This window comes from Anopheles coluzzii, chromosome 3 (genome assembly GCF_943734685.1).
Source record: "Anopheles coluzzii chromosome 3, AcolN3, whole genome shotgun sequence".
Classification (NCBI taxonomy): Eukaryota; Metazoa; Arthropoda; class Insecta; order Diptera; family Culicidae; genus Anopheles; species Anopheles coluzzii.
Genome location: NC_064671.1, coordinates 85921727 through 85940283, shown reverse-complemented (window position 1 = coordinate 85940283; position 18557 = coordinate 85921727). Strand labels below are relative to the sequence as shown.

The 18557-nt window shown below is 43.7% G+C and overlaps 1 protein-coding gene across 1 annotated transcript in view; it reads left to right on the top strand.

Annotated features, from left to right (window-relative positions):
* The window catches only part of LOC120959882 (RNA-binding protein fusilli), an 80641-nt gene that overhangs the window by 44807 nt on the left and 17277 nt on the right, over positions 1-18557 (top strand). Inside the window, exons 3-4 of the mRNA XM_040383612.2 lie at positions 4829-5179; positions 16682-16967. Coding sequence (XP_040239546.2) covers positions 4829-5179; positions 16682-16967 — 637 coding nt within the window. The remainder of the gene's footprint in view (positions 1-4828; positions 5180-16681; positions 16968-18557) is intronic.

Below are 18557 nucleotides of genomic sequence, written 5' to 3'. Positions count from 1 at the left end.
ATGGTTTCATATTACCCACGCGAAGTGAAGTGATACGAAAAGTAAAACTGCCAAACATCGATGAAGATTCTATTGTGTTTGCAGAAGAAATAAGGCCAGGATTATTTTGTGGCAATTCAATCATATCGAAGGAAAACCAATACGTAAAATTTATAAACACAACTGAGAAAAACATTTTCATCAACCATAAGTCCTTCAGACCCCAAGTCGATCAAGTGAAAAATTATAATGTTACAAAACCCTCTGGTAACAAGGAAATAACCAGATTTGATAGTATAATAAATAGCATAAATATGAAAAATGTCCCACAATACATAGAAAGTGGCTTAAAGAACCTCCTAGCAAAATATACAGACCTGTTCTGCGTAAATGAAGATAAAATTTCCATTAATAATTTTTACAAACAATCGATACAGCTAAAAGACAACATACCGTGTTTCGTTCCGAATTATAAACAAATTCATTCCCAATCAGATGAAATAAAACAACAAGTCGATAAAATGTTAAAAAATGATATTATCGAGCATTCAGTATCATCCTATAATTCCCCATTATTGTTAGTTCCGAAAAAATCAGAGACAGAGAAAAAATGGAGACTTGTCGTAGATTACCGGCAATTAAATAAAAAAATAATGCCAGATAAATTTCCATTGCCCAGGATCGATGAAATATTAGATCAACTCGGTAGGGCAAAATATTTCACAACACTAGATCTCATGTCAGGTTTCCACCAAATACCTTTGGATAAAGAATCGCGGAAGTATACTGCGTTTTCCACCGCTACAGGCCACTATCAATTCAAAAGGTTACCCTTTGGACTAAACGTGAGCCCAAATAGTTTTCAGCGCATGATTACAATAGCAATGGCTGGGTTAACCCCTGAGAGCGCGTTCGTTTACATCGATGATATAATCATAACAGGTTGCACTACTAAGCACCACCTTGATAATTTAAAGAAAGTTTTTGATAGACTACGGCATTATAATCTTAAATTAAATCCTCAAAAATGTAAATTCTTCCAAACCGAAGTTACTTACCTTGGGCACAAAATTACAGACAAGGGAATATATCCTGACGAATCCAAATTTGAAGCAATTAAAAATTACCCCAAACCAGTTAACTCAGACGAAGTTAGAAGATTTGTTGCTTTTTGCAATTACTACCGTAAATTCATTCGTAACTTTGCGGAAATCGCGAAACCTTTAAACGAATTGTTAAAAAAGGGAAAAATATTCAATTGGTCGTCCGAATGTCAACAAGCTTTTGATACCCTTCGCAACAACCTTCTATCACCTATGGTCCTCAAATATCCTGATTTTACAAAAGAATTCATTATCACTACTGATGCGTCGGACACGGCATGTGGGGCCATACTATCGCAAATATGCGAAGGAAATGACCATCCTGTGGCATTTGCTTCTAAAAGCTTTACCAAGGGTGAGAAAAACAAGCCAACCATAGAAAAGGAATTGACAGCTATACATTGGGCTATCAATTATTTCAAACCTTATGTCTATGGTCGAAAATTTAAAATTCGTACCGACCATAGACCCCTAGTTTTTCTGTTCAACATGAAAAATCCGACCTCCAAACTAACACGAATGAGATTGGACCTTGAGGAGTTTGAATTTGAAGTAGAATTCGTAGCCGGTAAAACTAACGTTGGGGCTGACGCACTCTCAAGAATAGTAACAACCTCTGATCGTCTGAAATCATTGCAAGAATGCACTAATGAGGCCAACAACAATCAAGCTTTAGTAGTAAAGACTAGGGCAATGACTAGAGCTAATAGAGAGGAAACAAATCCTGTAACACAAAACGACACAAACGAGAAGATAGGCAAACCAGCATTTTGGAACACAGAGAACCCATCAGAGGTTAATAAATTATTAAAAATTCAGTCAAAAATAAATAAAGATTCAATTAAAATAACACTTTTTAACAACAACTACAACAAGGAACTAGAAAGTACAATAATCAGATTAAACCAGAATGGAAGTCAGGCATTCGAGGCTGCTCTTCTAAGATTATGTACTTATGCAAAAAAGCTTAATAGAGACAAATTAGCTATCTCCATGGAAGACGAAATTTTTACTCAATACTCGCCTCAAACCATTAAGGAAATCGTAGATAGAACCATTTTCGGTTGCGAGATTATTGGATTTGTACCACCTAAGTGGATAACAGCAAGAAAAGAAATAGAAGAAATTCTACACAATTATCACATGCTACCTTCGGGAGGACATGTTGGGCAATATCGCCTCTATCTAAAAATAAGAGACAAATATAAATGGAAAAACATGAAAGAAGATATAAAAGGATTCGTTAAAAATTGCGAAATGTGTAAGATAAACAAAATAACACGACACACAATAGAGAAGCCAGTAGTAACAACGACACCCTTAAGGCCGTTCGAAATAATTTCAATAGATACAGTGGGCCCTCTTCCAAAAACAGCCAAGCACAACAGGTACGCTGTTACTGTACAATGTGACCTCACAAAATATGTAATCTTGATACCAACAGGAAATAAAGAGGCCAACACAATAGCAAGAGCTCTCATAGAGAATGTCATTTTAACATACGGTAAATTTGCAGAAATGCGGTCGGATCAAGGTCTAGAATACAACAACGAAGTGTTGAAAAAAGTAGCAGAAGCACTGGGGATCAAACAGACGTTTGCGACTGCTTATCACCCACAAACAATAGGCGCTTTAGAACGGAACCATAGAACTTTAAACGAATATTTGAGAGCATTTACCAACGAGCATGGCGATGATTGGGATAACTGGGTCAAATTCTATGAGTTTACTTACAACACCACAGCACATACAGATACTGGCTATACGCCATTTGAACTATTATTTGGGAGAAAAGCAAATCTCCCACAAGACATGGTGACAGGCAAAATAGAACCTGTGTATAATCACGAACTTTATTACAATGAATTAAAGTACAAACTACAGAAATCAAACGAAGTAGCGCGAAAGAAATTAATTGAGCAAAAAGAAAAAAGACACATCGCTCCAAACTGCAGCATCAACCCGCTAATAATTGAACCAGGAGATGAGGTGTACTTAAAGAACGAAAACAGGAGAAAACTAGATCCTTTATATTTAGGTCCATATATTGTTTCTAAAATACAAAACCCAAATTGTACAATCGTGAGCAAATACAGCAAAAAGGAAAGTACTGTACATAAAAATAGGTTAGTCAAACGATGAAAATCTATGCTATACGATTTTCATTTCTAAAGGGGGGAGGTGTGGCGCATACACATAGGCGTAATGAATATAATTATAGTAAGCTATATAGCAGAAATTATAGTAAGCTATCTTTATAGGAATAGTTGTGATTGGTAGAAGCGTGTTAGTATAGGTTAGAATAGGATAGCTAATACGAAAAGATAAGGATAGAATAGGTAGCATAGGAAATTAGGCATAAGACGGAATTAAGGATACATAGGAAGTAAATGAATTAAGCTAGGATTAGATAGGGAAATTTTAGTATAAATAGCGGGATAGGATTTAGGATAGGCAGATAAAAGTTAGACTTCATAAGGGGAAACTCTGTCCAATTATAGAGAAAATTATAGAGAGTATAAATAAAAGTTACAGTTCCTACAAAACACCCCTTTTTCAATTGTACACTAAAAGTGATATACCACAATATAAATTTACGTGTGAAAAAATGAGGTGTGAATTGATTGCAGCGCGTCGTGTAGTTCATCGATTGGTGAAGGCCGGTCGGCAAGCTTTTAATTTATTTTTTACAAATCATAACCGTTTTCAATTAGAATGTTGTTTTTGTGTGTGCTTTTATGAAGTAATGCCTTCAACCGAAACAATACGAGATACTACTGATGTTTTAAAATAGAAACAAATAAGTTATCAATTTTAATAACCAGCATTGAAGACTTTGGGCTGTCCATTGGATTGCGTGCGGGCATACATTCTATATCAATATCGTGAGAATCTCCCACTTTTCCCGTTCAAAAAGCGTACACGAATTCAAATGCAAATGTTTTATCGCCCTTTGCACATCGATTGAATAGCCCAGAACAGTTTTATACGGTTTCGCGGCGTTTGTGTTCACGTAGATTGATTCCAAAGCTCTCCCTGTCGCTCCTTTGCCTAGGCGTCATTCTTCACCGCATAGTTGCTGGAGACATTGGGGGAAGATCATTCCGTAATATTTACATTCTTTATAGTGGTTACACAACTACCCTAAGGTATGCCAACTGCGGTGCGCGGTGTTGCGTCTATGTGACTTTGGAACTTTGTAAATCAACAAGACATCTACGAAACATTGTATTTTACAGCGCGCTTTTCTTCGCAATTTTTTCCACATTCCTGCACGGTAGACATTGTTGAGGTGGGAATTTGCGATTAGTTTTACCATCGCGAGATTTTTGCGATCAAAGTCTGTCCGGATTGGGGAACGGAGGAGGGCTTAGTGTGCAGTGGGAGATGTCAATCAAAGCGAATTATGGAAGTATACTGTGTAAGAAATAGCGCAGAACGAAGAATTGACGTATCAAAAACTGAATACTCATGCTTAGATTAAAAAAGCAGCGTTACTCGTTGTGTAATGCAATTTCCTTCTTTGATAGATCCGAACCCCTTCTCAAGCATCCGTTGCGTGCGTAGACTGCTTCTTCTCATCGATTGATAGAGCTCATACGATTAGCATATGATATGCAAGGGAGGGCAAGGGAAGAATCGTTCAAACGCTTCCCCCTGGCAATGGGCCGTTATCTCTTACAGCTCATTTTTTTCCCAACAGTGTGATTTGATGGCTTTCCGTGTTTCCCGTCTTATCGTTGCAGATAATTGGCGTAAAGCAGTATCTAGTCCGGCCGAGGAATTCGACATTCCGCACCGAGTCAGCACCGGGCGGCAGCTCGATCGGTGCCAACAACAGTCTTACCGGCAGCAACAGCAACATCAGCATCACCAGTAGCACCAACAGTACGGCCAGCGGGTGCCCCGCCGGCATTAACGCACCGTCCGCGGCGCTGGACGGCAGCAGCACGACGGCGATTGCGACCATCCCGGGCGGTGCTGCGTCCCCGGGTGCCGCACCGTCGCCACCGGAATGTGCAATAACGCAGGAGATCCCGGCAATCGAGTCGCTGGTGCAGACGAACGGGCGTACCCTCGAGGAAGTGATCCAACAGGTAAGTGTCGTTTCGTAGTAAGTGTGCTCCAGAAACGAGTGAACCTGGCAGGCTCGAAGACATTTAAGACATTTGCGACAGAAGCTCTGCTGCCCAGGCTGCTCGGAGGCTTCTCCAGAATTGACAGATTGAACTGCACACGCGATCCTCGCGAAATCATTCAAACGCGGAGTCCTCGAGATAAGTAATGCGAGCCTGATTGGTGTACGTTTGTGCTACTACTCTATCAATTCCGAACAAAACTGGCGTAAAAAAGTTGCAATTATGCCTAATCCCCCCTATAGAGACGTCCAAGAGCGAACGCACCTCGGTAAGCTTTTCCGCTGCACTTTGGACCCAACATTGGCATCGAGTTTTCCCCTGTTTGAACGCTGCGCGTGCAACTTTCACAATCCTATCCCCCCTCGCCGCCTTTTTCTTGGAGGTGCCGCGCACGTCTAAAGCCGCACTTACGCGACAGGTTTCCATTTTGTTTAAGTAGTCATTTTTTCTGCCTTTCTTTCCCTCTCCTAAATTCATTTAAACTACCACACCACACCGCCTGAATGCCCGATTACAGGGCTTGTTTCTACTCTTGTCAAACGAGCCCTACGGGGCGGGTGGTGTGTGGCCCTTGCGGCGCACGTCATTTGGGGAACAATTTGCATCCATTTTCTGCTGCGCTGACAGTGCAGCATCCCGTTAGTGTGTGTGGTTGTAGCCGGTTTTTCGGGATCAATGCAGTCAATCCGGGCTCTGCATATGTTGCGGTCGCGATTCTAATGCGTTGCTTTTGGGAGCCTGGAGCATCTCACCCTGGAGCTTGCCGTCTTTGACAGCCTGGAAGGTACGGGTTTAGCAGGTGTCCAGTAGGCAAAATTGCAAACGCAAGCTGATAACCCCGTCTGCCGACAAAACTGGTTAGATTTCCTGCTTGGTCGCGAATATTGAAGGCAAAATTTAACATGTTCGAACGAATCGGCAGGTGGGAATACTACAGGCTCTCCTCAACTCCTTTTGGACACAATTTATTTCCTGGTTTGGGCTGGAAATTCTAGACTGGAGTTTCACCATCCAACTTCCTATATCATTGCGCGCGCGTGTGTCATCATGAGTTATCGGATATTCCGCTAATCTGATGTCTAATGAACGTGATGCAATTACGGCATCGTTCGGAAAGGATCGTTCTCAAGCAGTAAATTTCAGACAACCAGATCCAATCGCCGCTACATCCAGCTATATCGTGTTTGATCCAACCGGCCCGGATGAATTGCTCAATGTCATCATTCAGAAGTGCTCCGAGTAATCTCTCTTCAAACGCATCCAATCTTGATTGCCGCACGCGCCTAACATGCGTACCGCAAATGGGCAGATCAAGTAGATCCTGGCACAAACTGACTTGAGCTTTAAGTGCGTGTGATTAATTTTTCCGTTCGTCGTTGCTGGTTGAAAAAGGGAAAATCCGTCCGAACGAGTACTTTGAATTCGTGTCAATGGACGATCGCGTTGGAGTACTGCAGATCGTGTTTGAAGCTTGATATCTCGCTCGATCCATCGAACGCACCTCGCGTACTATTTCGTATCTGTCGCACATTGTGCACCTGTCCGGTCTGGTTTGTGTCAACTCGAAGTTGTGTCGCTCCTCAGCTAGCTGTGTGTTTGATACGGATTTGCTGATTTTATTATTATTTAATCGACTAAACGACACAACGTCATAGCCGATGATGACAGAGGGGTGGACCTGCGTCTGTTGTGTGTGCGGGGCTACATCTTGTTTTCTTTGCGCATATGCATATGAGCAATAGAAGTAAATGGAGGAAGGGTTTAGCACAGTGCTCTCTCGGCACAGTGCTTGGAACGAGTGCAACTAGGTCTCTCAATTAATCTAGTTTGAAAACTCGTTCCTTGTGGGATGCTGCTGATGTGCTTGCGCGGATGTGCGGCGCAGGTTGTGTGCGGAACCTATAGCATTCCTAGAGGGGCCGCCGGCCCGTGATCGATAGGTAGTGGCGATATCGCGACGGCACCTTGTTGCAGTTGCTGTCCGTGTGATGAAAGACAACGGAGCGAGGAAAAAATGGGAGCGCGGAAACGGCAAGGTGTACTACACGGGTCATTTTAAATTCATTGAGATCAACTTCGGTTTGTCTCTCGCATGGTTGATTTTCTTGTTCTTGCCTTCCTGTGGAATGGTTGGATGGGACATTTGCCGCTTGACTGGCGTCATTACATACTCGTCGCATCGATTTGTGTCGACTTTCCTGTACAGGAAGTGTTGTCAGCAGCACAGCATCAGCGAGATGGAGTATCATAATGTATGCAATTTGCATACATTGTAACAAGGTCGTTTATAAATAGTTGTGTTGAGAGAACATGTATTGGATTCAATGGAACATGGAAATATGCAATGGAAATATTCAAATTCAATGCAAATCGTTACTTGATAGCGAAAGTTGGAACATCGATGTATCGAATAATTCTGGGGTTTTGGACATTGTACTACAATTGTCTTGATTTAATTTCTCTCCTATGTCAAAGTTGGTAGCTTTGTCTGGAATTCTAGGGATTACTTTCTCTCCGAAGTAACTAATTCTTCATGCTTTTTTATAAGATACGATATGCTAGTTTGGAGCCGGTCTCGTAGTACAGTTGTCAACTCGTACGACTTAACAACATGCCCGTCATGGGTTCAATCCCCAAATGGACCGTGCCGCCATACGTAGGACTGACTATCCTGCTATGGGGGGAAATCTATTAGTCACTGAAAGCCAAGCCCACAAGTGGGTACAGACAGGCCTTGACTGACAACGGTTGTTGAGCCAAAGAAGAAGATGCTAGTTTGCCTCGGACATATAACATGTCAATTGGTTTGCTTAGTGTGTGGAGTACTCTCCGATCTAATGACTTTATAAAATCCTCAGACGTCATTGTGACAATAACAATATTGTTTGGGGAAAACTATAAAATGTTACTTGGGAAAACCAGCTCAGGTATCTTCTTCAGAGATATCTGATGTTCCATGGTGTGCAGCTACGAACAGATCGTTCTGATCTTAGTGTTTAAAGACTTTGGGAAATTTGGGATATTTTTGGAAACCTCAATGGATTCTGTTGTACGTCATCTTGATTCATTGTGTTTGGGTCGTATTTTGGAATTCAAAACCATGAAGTTGACTTTTTCCACGAAAGAAAGTCGACTTCAGAGCTGACATATGTAATCTGGCTCATGCAATAAAGAACATTTAAGTTCAACTCCCTACAAAACCCCGCTTTAAAGTATTTTCACTCTCAGCGGGTAGGCATTTCTTGTCCTAAGACACAACAAAATAGCTTTAAAAAACGAACCAGGAAAACACTGGAGCATTTAGGCGGGGCTTACTGCACACCTCTTTTAGTTGTCGATCGCATACAATAAGCCAGCGGAGTGGAAATTCATCGATCACTAATCACTTTTTCCACCCCGTTCCGTACGGTAAGGGAACACAACCTGCCTGTTCGCGTCCATCACCACCGTTGTTCGAAATAATACCCATTCGTGCACATCACAACCTCTACCGTCCGACGATGATGATGATGGGCGAACCGAAGAAACCATTACGTTTTTCTAACGAAACCCCTCCCCGTGCCCAACGTTCCGGTATCTCAGCTGTGGAGCTGTGGAGTTGCGGCCTTTTCAATGTGGAACGCCGCCACGAATGATGGGCAAACCGAATGCAATTGATGGATACCGTCCCGGTTACGGTTCGAGGATTCACCCAAACACCACGAAATCCCCCCACAATTGCCTTCAGGAGGAAGCTATAGCAGCAGCAGCAGCAGCAGCTCCGAATAGACGGCTTTTAACCATCGCTAGTAACCATCGCACCGTCCCATAGCACCCGCTGAGCCCGTTCGTGCTCCTCCTGTGTCTTTTTCGGTGCTACTGCCACTGCTGGAGCTGGTGCTGCTGCTGCTGGTACACAACCCAATCAATCCTTGGCTTAATTTATGATTTATCCGATCCGCCGAGCCGAGAGAGGGCAAAGGTGTTGCCGCGCGAGAAATCACAACAACACACGCGCGGCGGCTCAGCCTGGCCCTGCGCCTGTGCAGCAGGGCGTTAATTAATGCTCATTAAGATGCCAGCCTTTGGCCTCTTTGGGCGCGGGCGAGGGGATTCTTTGAGTATAGTTAGGTTCGCGTTCGCGTGTATGTGTGCGTGCATGCTTGGCTCTGTTCACCTGTTGGCTGTGGGCTTTCCGACGCCCTACTGATTGCTGTGCTCTTTTTCTCATTTGTCTGTTCATCTAGCACTGTTGCTCGATGTCGATATATTGCTTCGGCTTCGGGAGAGTAATTTCAAAAGATATGCAAGCGCAAATGGCTGATTTTATAACAAATTGGTAACAAATGTGAGCAAAGAGGGGAAGGAACAGGCCCTAACAAAACTGTGTGCATGTGTGCCTATTCTCTCCTGAAAGGTATGCAAGGTGCGTGGCATCTGTTGGAAATTATGATTCCAATTACCTGGCAAATGGCAAACCACCCAATCCATAAGTAGAACAAACGTACAAAGATCATTGGTATTTCACATGCGCGCACATAAATGAGCTGCGCTGCGTCGTCTGTTGGAGGTTGCTTTTACCACCAACCGGTGTTTGATTGTGTACCTCCTGATTTTGCGAACCACCCCACTAGACACATGCAACCGGTGTGAGGCTGTGTTGTAGTTACGAGAAAATTGGTGACCCCACACACACACACCGGAGGAGACCAAGACCTTTCACCGGGCAAGTCGCGCAAGTCCCCATAAGATATCGATCAAAATATGCGCGCGCAATGGTGCTTATAATTCTAGTGATTTGCGCACGGGTTTGAGCGACGAACCTCCTCAATTCGCGTACGCCGCCCCATCCCTTTGGCGCAATATTCCCTCACAGGGGTGACCTTCCAGCTGCAACGCGCTGCTCCGGTGCTCTTCCTCCAAGAAAGATTGCTTGCCCGCGTCAGTGTGTTGAGGCCAGTGCAAATGTCATCGTGCATCCGAGTGAAGACCGATTGCACACTATTTTGGGAGGGGGGGGGGGGGGGGGGGGTTTGTTTGACAGCACTCGTTGTAGTCTTTTGTGATAGATCTGAAACGCTTTATATCCCTTCTTTGCTGTTCGCTCTGTGGTGTGTATTCGCGTAAATTCTGATAATTATTGACACGATGTGTGTCATGCATTGAACAAGCAGATCCAGTTTTTTTTTTTGAATTTATTTTTAGTCGTCACCAATGTTACCTTGGCAATGATATGCTGTGCCAGTGTTTGGCCTTTGCAACGACCTCTCAGTAAGAGTACTACCACTCAAAACATTCATCTCTCGCCTTGGCACGATACTCGACTGCTCCAGTTACTTGAAGCTGGTTGAGGTTGGGTTGGGCGTCCCTTTTATTCGCGCACAGGATTTCGTCCTCTTCTTCCTCCCCTTTTGGAGCTAATTGATGGATTTGGCTTGTCGCTCGGGATACATCTTAATGTCCATTTCCCGATGCCCTTCGCCAAGGGTAGAACCACTACATAATTGAGCAGCAGCACAGGTTGTCGGTGTGCACGAAACTGTTGCAAAAGTGAAAGGTAATTTCTCGAGGACTTTCCTTTCTCTTGATCTTCAGGTGGTGGCAGGTAGTTGGCAGCCGCTATTGTTGTTTTGGTTAATTTTTAACGCCTTGAATAGAATGGGCATGCTTCTTCCAGGTCGTTTATTTTGGGACAATCGGTTCCGGCCATTTAAGGCGCTGCTGCGCTGACCTGAAGCAAATTCGATTATGTTGTTTTATTGGTGTGTGGATTTTAAGGTAAAAAGTTTATCTCACGGGTGGGGTGTAGAGCTCACGGTCACCACTTTGACCGATGACCGATAAAGCTTGAAATGTTTTGTACAATTAATTAAATTTACATAACGTAGAGTGTGAAGAGTGTCCTCTAGCAAATAGTGCGGAAATGACATCCTGGTTTTTTCGTTCCCTTGGTAATGATAAATATCTAGAAACGCTGCGTTTTTTTGTATTCCATCTATTTCCACCACTGCAATCCACTGGCATTAACGATTGTAGCTCGGTTGTTAAGTGCTCGTTATGCACGCGAGGGGCTCCTTTTTTCTCTTGGCTTAGCTTCATCCTAGCTTTGGCGACCGGAAATTCCTCATCTTCGTGTACCGCGCGTGGAGGAGAGATCTTAACGATGGTGAAACACGGGTACTACGCGTCACTCACAAAAACTAGATCGCTTTAGGCACTTTTACGGAATCTGCATGCCTGGAGGGATGTCTTAAGCCGGCCGGAGCGTCGCCTGAGGTGTAAAAAAGGTCTCCAGGGGACAAAAAAAAAAGACAGAAAAACATGAGCCAAAGAAAGCGAATATGGTGTTTATCCAAACACATTACGGTCGTTGCGAGGTATTATGTGTCTTAGTTTTTTCATGTAATGGATAATTGTTTAGCATAGTTTTTGTGTGTGTGTGTCCCTATGGCACGGAATAGATGTAAAATGTATGCCTAAAAGGGAAATAAATTCCCCATCAAGCGGTAAAGGAATGCATTTCACTCTTCTCCGGTTAAAAGGGGTTGTAAAAAGAGGTTTAATTAATTTACAGTTTCATGCCGTCATTTAACTGCACAAAAATCCACGAAAAAAAAAACATTGAAGTGAACGAAACGATGTGCTCTACTTTGGTGCCAGTACGCAAAAAAGCATGTCTGTCCTTTCAATGGTCTGGTAAATGCAATGTAAAGTATTACCATTATCTCTTGCACCACACAATCATTCGCCTTCGCACAGTGCTACAGATCAGAGCGTTGTTTATTTGTGTTCCGTTCGTGTACGGAACACCGAGCAAGGTTCCGCGATCACACAAGGCGCGATCATCATGACGCTGATCGCTATGAAGACAGTAATTTTCGATAATCTCTCAGGAAAAAAGCTGCCCTACCGGGTACGGTAGCTAAACCGACGCAGAAAGCTGCCAACCAACCAACCAATCTGCCCCAAAGGGTGGCGCTCGCCCGTCTTCGAGAACAACTTTTACAAATACGGTTCGGTTCTATTCACCGCCGCCGCTGCGGTATGATCCGCGTTAGCGGCATACTTAGTTGGCATACGCTACAATTGTTACGAGATCCGGTCGTCCTTAGTGCGCGGGATAAAAGCGATCTGAAGCGATGCTGGTGGATGTGTTCGCACGGAGAAGTAAAGAGACTGCTTCCTTGCCTACTGTACGAGGGGGGAAGTACTCTCCATCTCACGATGCCCTAGGACCATTTCGTAATAATATAGTGCCGGCCGTGTGGCGCGCAAGGTAATGACAGGAAGAGCTTAGTTTAATTAATTGGCACGTGCGCCAAGCACTGCAACAACGGTGTGGCGCTGATGAGGGCAAGATTAGCTGTCTAATGAAGCACAGCACACGTTTGGCGCGTTTGTTGCATCAATGTATGTTTGTCCGTGTTTGGAGATGAAATGATAATAAGATATTTAAAGTAAAGGTATGATGTTGTTGAAAGGAGTGAAAGTGCTCTTCTATGTGTTTGTAGAAAGATCTAACTATTTATCGGGTTCAGTCTAGATTCGATCGTAGGTTCTGCAGTGTCATGTTTCATGCACTTGCGCTCGGGTCTATTTGACGTCACTTACAATGAGATGTGTTTTTCCAATTTAAAACACTTTGAGCCTAAAAAGGGTTATTTTATGAATCCTTATGTTCGAAAGCTCTTTTTGGGTTTAACTTTGTCATTTCTTCTAGAAACAAAATATATATTTTAGAGTATTTCTTAAAAAGTAACGATATGAAGTTCATATTTATGTATATCCTATGCTTTAATTGCTTATTTATTTGCTTTTCTAAATCCACTATCGCATTATTTTGACGTGATGAATAAGATGTTGCTATGGATTTCCTATCTTTCGCTCTGGCTGGCAGATTATTTGCCGATCAAAATAGCAAATCAAAGTCTTGATTCACCTACCTTCAGATGAGCTTGGAATTAGCAATTCGAAATTCAGATCCTCCACTGCCTTGAAATCTTTCATTTGCCTATCTCCTGTCCAACTCGAAACCTAATTTGGATTTTGTTTTGTATGTTTTTTGTCCCCTCTATGGACGGATTCATCCAAATAAGAAGTTAAGCGAACAATTAGCTGGTAGAGGCTGTATCAGTGTCGTTTCGTTCGTTGATTCCTCTCCCCAAGGATGTAATGGCACTGCTCGGTTGCTCCCCAGTGTGCGCATGGGGGAATTAGGTTGCAAAGATATGCGGATACGCTTTAGCTAACCAGAGGAACTTAAAAGGAAAGTCCCAAATCTGTGTCATGTTTACCGATGTTTGCGAGACACTGGGGGGACAACCTTCATTAGCATGCTCCGTCAATTATGGAATTGGCTACGTAATTCACAACCTCACAATGGGAGGCTGTTGTTGTTGTTGTTGTTGTTCAACTGGCGATATGTAAAGCGAGAGCCAATAAAAACACAGGAAACGTGACAGTTCCTTCAGATGGTGCCTTTGCCACAGCAACAGCATCCTCGCGAGGGAACGCAACAAAGCTAAGCTTTCGTAAAGGGCAACGATGGGTTTGTACAAATATTGATGAATAAAATGTGCAACATTTGTCACCCTGCGAAAAGTGCATTCCTTAAACATTGGTGGTCGGCGTCCTCGTATTTGAAGATTCCTTGCTGTAAGAGCGTCATGTGTACAAGTGGTGTAAACGGTGTAGAGGAGGGCGTTAGTGGTGGAAATGTAGCGATGCAATTAATTTCTTACTGCTGCGTGTAAAAAGGCTGCTTACTGCTGCTCGAGAAAAGGACCATCAACGTGTTGTTCGCCGCACTGAAATGTAGGCTTTGAGACATTTTTGTGTACTTTGTGTAGACAAATCCAAACTGCAAGCTACCGTCCGCCCCATCACACTCTTCACTTGTTGACATAACGATGTTTTAAAGTGACAAAATAACTGACATCAACAACAGCAAAAACTGAATAGTGAATAGCAATTATTGTGAAGATTTTGTAGCCGCTCTACGACGATATATTCATGGTTTGTTGGCTCACTGTGTGCCTTCTCCTCACTCTGCACTTTTGTTTAGTTTTATAGTACCTCCGTCATGTAACAGACGTTTAGCTTGTGCCCGAAGAAAAACTTACAAAAAAGAAATGGACGCTTGTTTAGCGTCCGTGTGTGTTTTAAGACGCGGAAAGTCCGCGCAAAACGACTCCGAGCGGGACAAATGGGTCTTTCGGAGGTACTCCGTGGGTTTTTCATGATGTGGTGGTCACTCGCTGCCGTGTTTCATGTGTTTGTGAGGGAAGTCATTTTTTCGTTATAAACTTTAACATTTTTTAACCAGTGGTTTGGAACTTGGTTTCACAATTCTTTCGTTCATCTATTTCTTCCCCTCTGTGTGTGCGTGCGTGTTTGCATGAAACTCGTAAAACTTTCATCAACGTCACTTTTCTCCTTCGGTTTCTTTTAACCGGCTAATGTGTGGTTGGTGTAGGCCAGGTAGGAGAGTCGCGACAATAAATCACTCTGATAGTTGTGTTGACAGTTTTTTTTAGGGATTTCCGAGCGCCAACGTTTCCAAAATTAGACCCAATTTGGAGCACGGTCGTCGTTGCGTGTGTTCTATCTCAGGTGGTGGTGCTGTAAATGATCTACTTCTTCGGATTGCACGCCAAAACACGCTCCACTTGGCAAGATGAAGAAAGCTTAGTGTGGTGGATGGTCTTGCTTTGTAGAGTAAGAAGAGCTTTCATTGGCGTGGACATCGGGGAAGTTTGATGACTTGAAGTAACACAAACTGTCTGTACCTCCATTTCATAAACGAAACCTGACACTCGCTCCATCGGAAGTTATGAATCTGACAAAGTGGCTTGTAAAGGAGGACCTCTGACTGCTTGTAACACAGAGGACCTTTGCTTTTAATTAGCTCGATAAATGGATGTAACAAGAGTTTGACTTTCAGCGGGCCTGTATACCCCGTGACGCTTGTGACGACACACTGGCACAAAAAGTACTACGCAGGTCTAGAAACATGTGTGGAGGCTACTTCGCAGTGTTAAAAGTTGTGCATAATGTTGTTTTTCTCTGGACGGTGTTGTAGCAGCAGCAGCAGCAGCAGCAGCAACAGCTACAAGTCATGACGCAAAGTGGCAAGTTTTGGATTAGAGTCATCGTGACGGCAGCTCCACGCCGTTTCTGCTTTCCTGCTCGAAAGCAAGTGTGTGACGATTGTGTTGTATCATTGTCTGAAATCGCTTTGTCATAGTGGCGAAAATGCTAATCAACCAATTCAAGTACATCCGTCACAACGGTGTTTGCCTTTTTTAGATCGAAACTGCTGGAAGTTTGGGTTCTTGTGATGTACTTATGCTTTGACCGTTCTTTGAAGCACTATGCACTTAAAAAATAAAGATTTTGGAGCAAGAGTACAACTGAACCATGAAATTGGTACTTTACATTCAACTTTGTCAGAGCAACTGTATTGTTTAATCGATTTTTGATATCACTTTCGGGTTTCTTGTTCCTTTTTGATAAGACATTGTTTTGTGAAATACGCGTCGAGACGACCACACGCGTTGGTGTTAGTCCCTTGTAAGACTCGGCAGTGTAATCGATAAGAGCTCCTGCCGTCTTTTTGCCCTCCCCTTTTCTCCCTTTTCAACTGATCGTCACCTATCGCAAGGAGGTAATAAATATCTCAAATCTCCCGCAATAACACACCAACCATAATCGCTTTACGGAACGGGGCGGTTTGATAAAACGTCAAAACATGCTCTTCACCATACTATGCCATGCCCAACGTCTGTAGGAATGCTTTTGAAGTGGAGAAGATGATTATATGGACGTTTCCCTTGACTCCCAGCAAGGTTACTTGCAATTTTTGCCGGCAGGGGCCACTCCGATTGCGCGCTGCACGTCAGGGCAGGTGTCGAACAATGGTTCGAAGATAAGCGTTTGTACCCGCCGTTGCATCTACAGCGGCGTGGCGGCGGCGGCGGGATGGTGCGCTTGAGTGTCCCGCTGTGAAGTGTGTCGCTTGATGTGATATGTGTGAAGCCTTGCGCTCGCTGCCAAGAGCAGGGCACAAAGTTCAAGTAAATCCGCAATTCTCGATAGCATTCCGGCGTCGCCGCGGGTGGCGACGTAAGCAGAGAAATGTGCATCCGATTCGTCGTCATCTTCGGAATCGGAATGGTCAAAGGTTTAGACGGTGGGTGACGTAGGGTGGCATCCCCACAGTGTGTACACCTGCAGCGGTGCGCTCGCCCGCTTAAGGCTTATCTGTTTTAGCACCGTGTTCCTCACCCACGGTTCTTATCGGTTTATTGTGTATGCTCAGCTTTGTTGTTGTTGTTGTTGTTGTTGCTTGTCTCCTTAGAATTGCTTGTCTCCGTGAAATGGACGTTGGTGGACGATAAGAAGGTGTGTAGCGCAAGAATTGTTCGCAACTAATCCTCATGCTTTTTCTCTTTCCTTCTCTTTCCTTCTTCCTCTTCACAGTTTGATGAGTACACCAAGTCGCTCAACCTGGACCCGCACTGTGCCAGCTTTCGGTTAGTCACCGACGGGCAGCTGCCACTCCGGCAGTGTCTCCATCCCGAAGCGAGTGCCAAAGTCATCGACCTGCCCCAGTACTATTGGCGGTTTTGTGACCTGCGGAAGGAGTTTGTCCGCTTCCGGGCCGGCGATCTGTCCCGCGCGCTCGTCCCCGTGGCCGAGGCGCAAAAGCTCCAGTCGATGCCGAGTCTGCCGCCAACGCCGGCCTCGGTTGCGGAAATTATTAAAGGTAAGGGAGAGAAAGAGAGAGGAGGATTTCGAAGCGTGCTAAGGTTGTACAATTCGTCTGGAATAGCCAGCAAAACCTAAACACCTAAACTGGTTGTAGGCTCCAAAACACCACACCTACATACGAGATTTAGAGACGATTGCGATAAGGGTAACGCCATAAATTGATGTCCACACACAGTCCCTAAACGCGTTCTCAGTGTGTGTACCACGGTGGAGCAATTACGATGAGCAAGCGGTTCCTGGATCGGCGCATTAGGTTAGGGCGTACCAAGTGTGTTATCACATAAATCATAAGCGTTAGGTCGTTAGGTTTAGTATCATTCTGCGGTGACACTTCGGTGTATAGAACAGGACGCCATAGGTGATGTTGATTGAGGGTGAGCTACTGGAAATTGATGGAGTCTATTACCATGTCAAACCACTTACTCGTGAATGTGGCGTTTACAAGAATGTGCCATGTATCAACTGTTGGAGCGCCAGTCGATAAGATTAAGAAGTATGCACTTTTTGCGGTACCTGCTGCTAAACCTCTCGAGTAGCTTATCTTGATGATAATAGCTTCATGTGAAGCTTATGTTTGTGAGTCACTTGAACGTGAATGACTTTGAACATTTTTATATAGATAAAAGTGTAGTATAGCAGCAGCTCCAAGAAGAAGTTGCTGTCGGTTAGTGTAGTCGCACCTCTCCCTGTAGCGTGTGCATGTACCCGGCAATGACATCTGTGTGAGTTCTGGAATCACTTTTTGGGCGCTATTGACAACGACCCAGACAGCAAGCTGTCAGGTTGCTTTCGTTTTTGCCGAAGGTAGATTTATATGTCTATAAATAATAAATAATTGTTTTTCTTTACGATTCCAAACTTCAAGGAGCAAAAAAAAAAACAGTCTGATTGTACCGTATCCCCTTCTCCACCCGGTTTTGTTGTTGGTGCTGAAGACAAATTGTCGCACACACAAAAAAGAAAGTAATTTTTTGGCATATGTCAAAACTGACACAAACCATCGACAAGTGGCCCGCTTTGTTTCGTTTGCCGGAATAATGCTTCAATCCACCTCAAATCTTCACTCTTGCCTCTCCCCCTCCTGGCTGTGAGCCAATTGATTGATGGACTTATTGAGTGAGTGTGAGCCCAAAGTAATTTGCGCACACTGAAATATGCCGTTGGCCTCATTTGCGTGTAGCGATCGTCGCACGTGTGCTTTTGTTTTTTTTTATTCGGTTTGAACAATCTTTTTATCTGAAAATTGGCCTGCGCAAGAAGGGCACAGGACATTTGGCATTACCAAAATTGCTATTGCTTATCGGTGAACCCAAATTGAACCTTTTTTGTTACGGGCTTTTGTTGGTGGTGCTGTCAAACAGCGCTTTAATTGGATTTGTTCACATCCTAAAAACGCGCGTATGAGGATGTCCTTCGAGCAGTGTTTTGAACCCCGCGGGCTTAATCTGTTACGAGTTTTGAAGGTGACAACAACAAAAAAAATTGAGAAATTATATTGAAAATCATCGTTAGTGTCTATGAGAGTAGTGTGTTCTGAAATGTCTTACGGAAGTTCCTTATCGATGGGACGTTCGTTGGGTTCAGT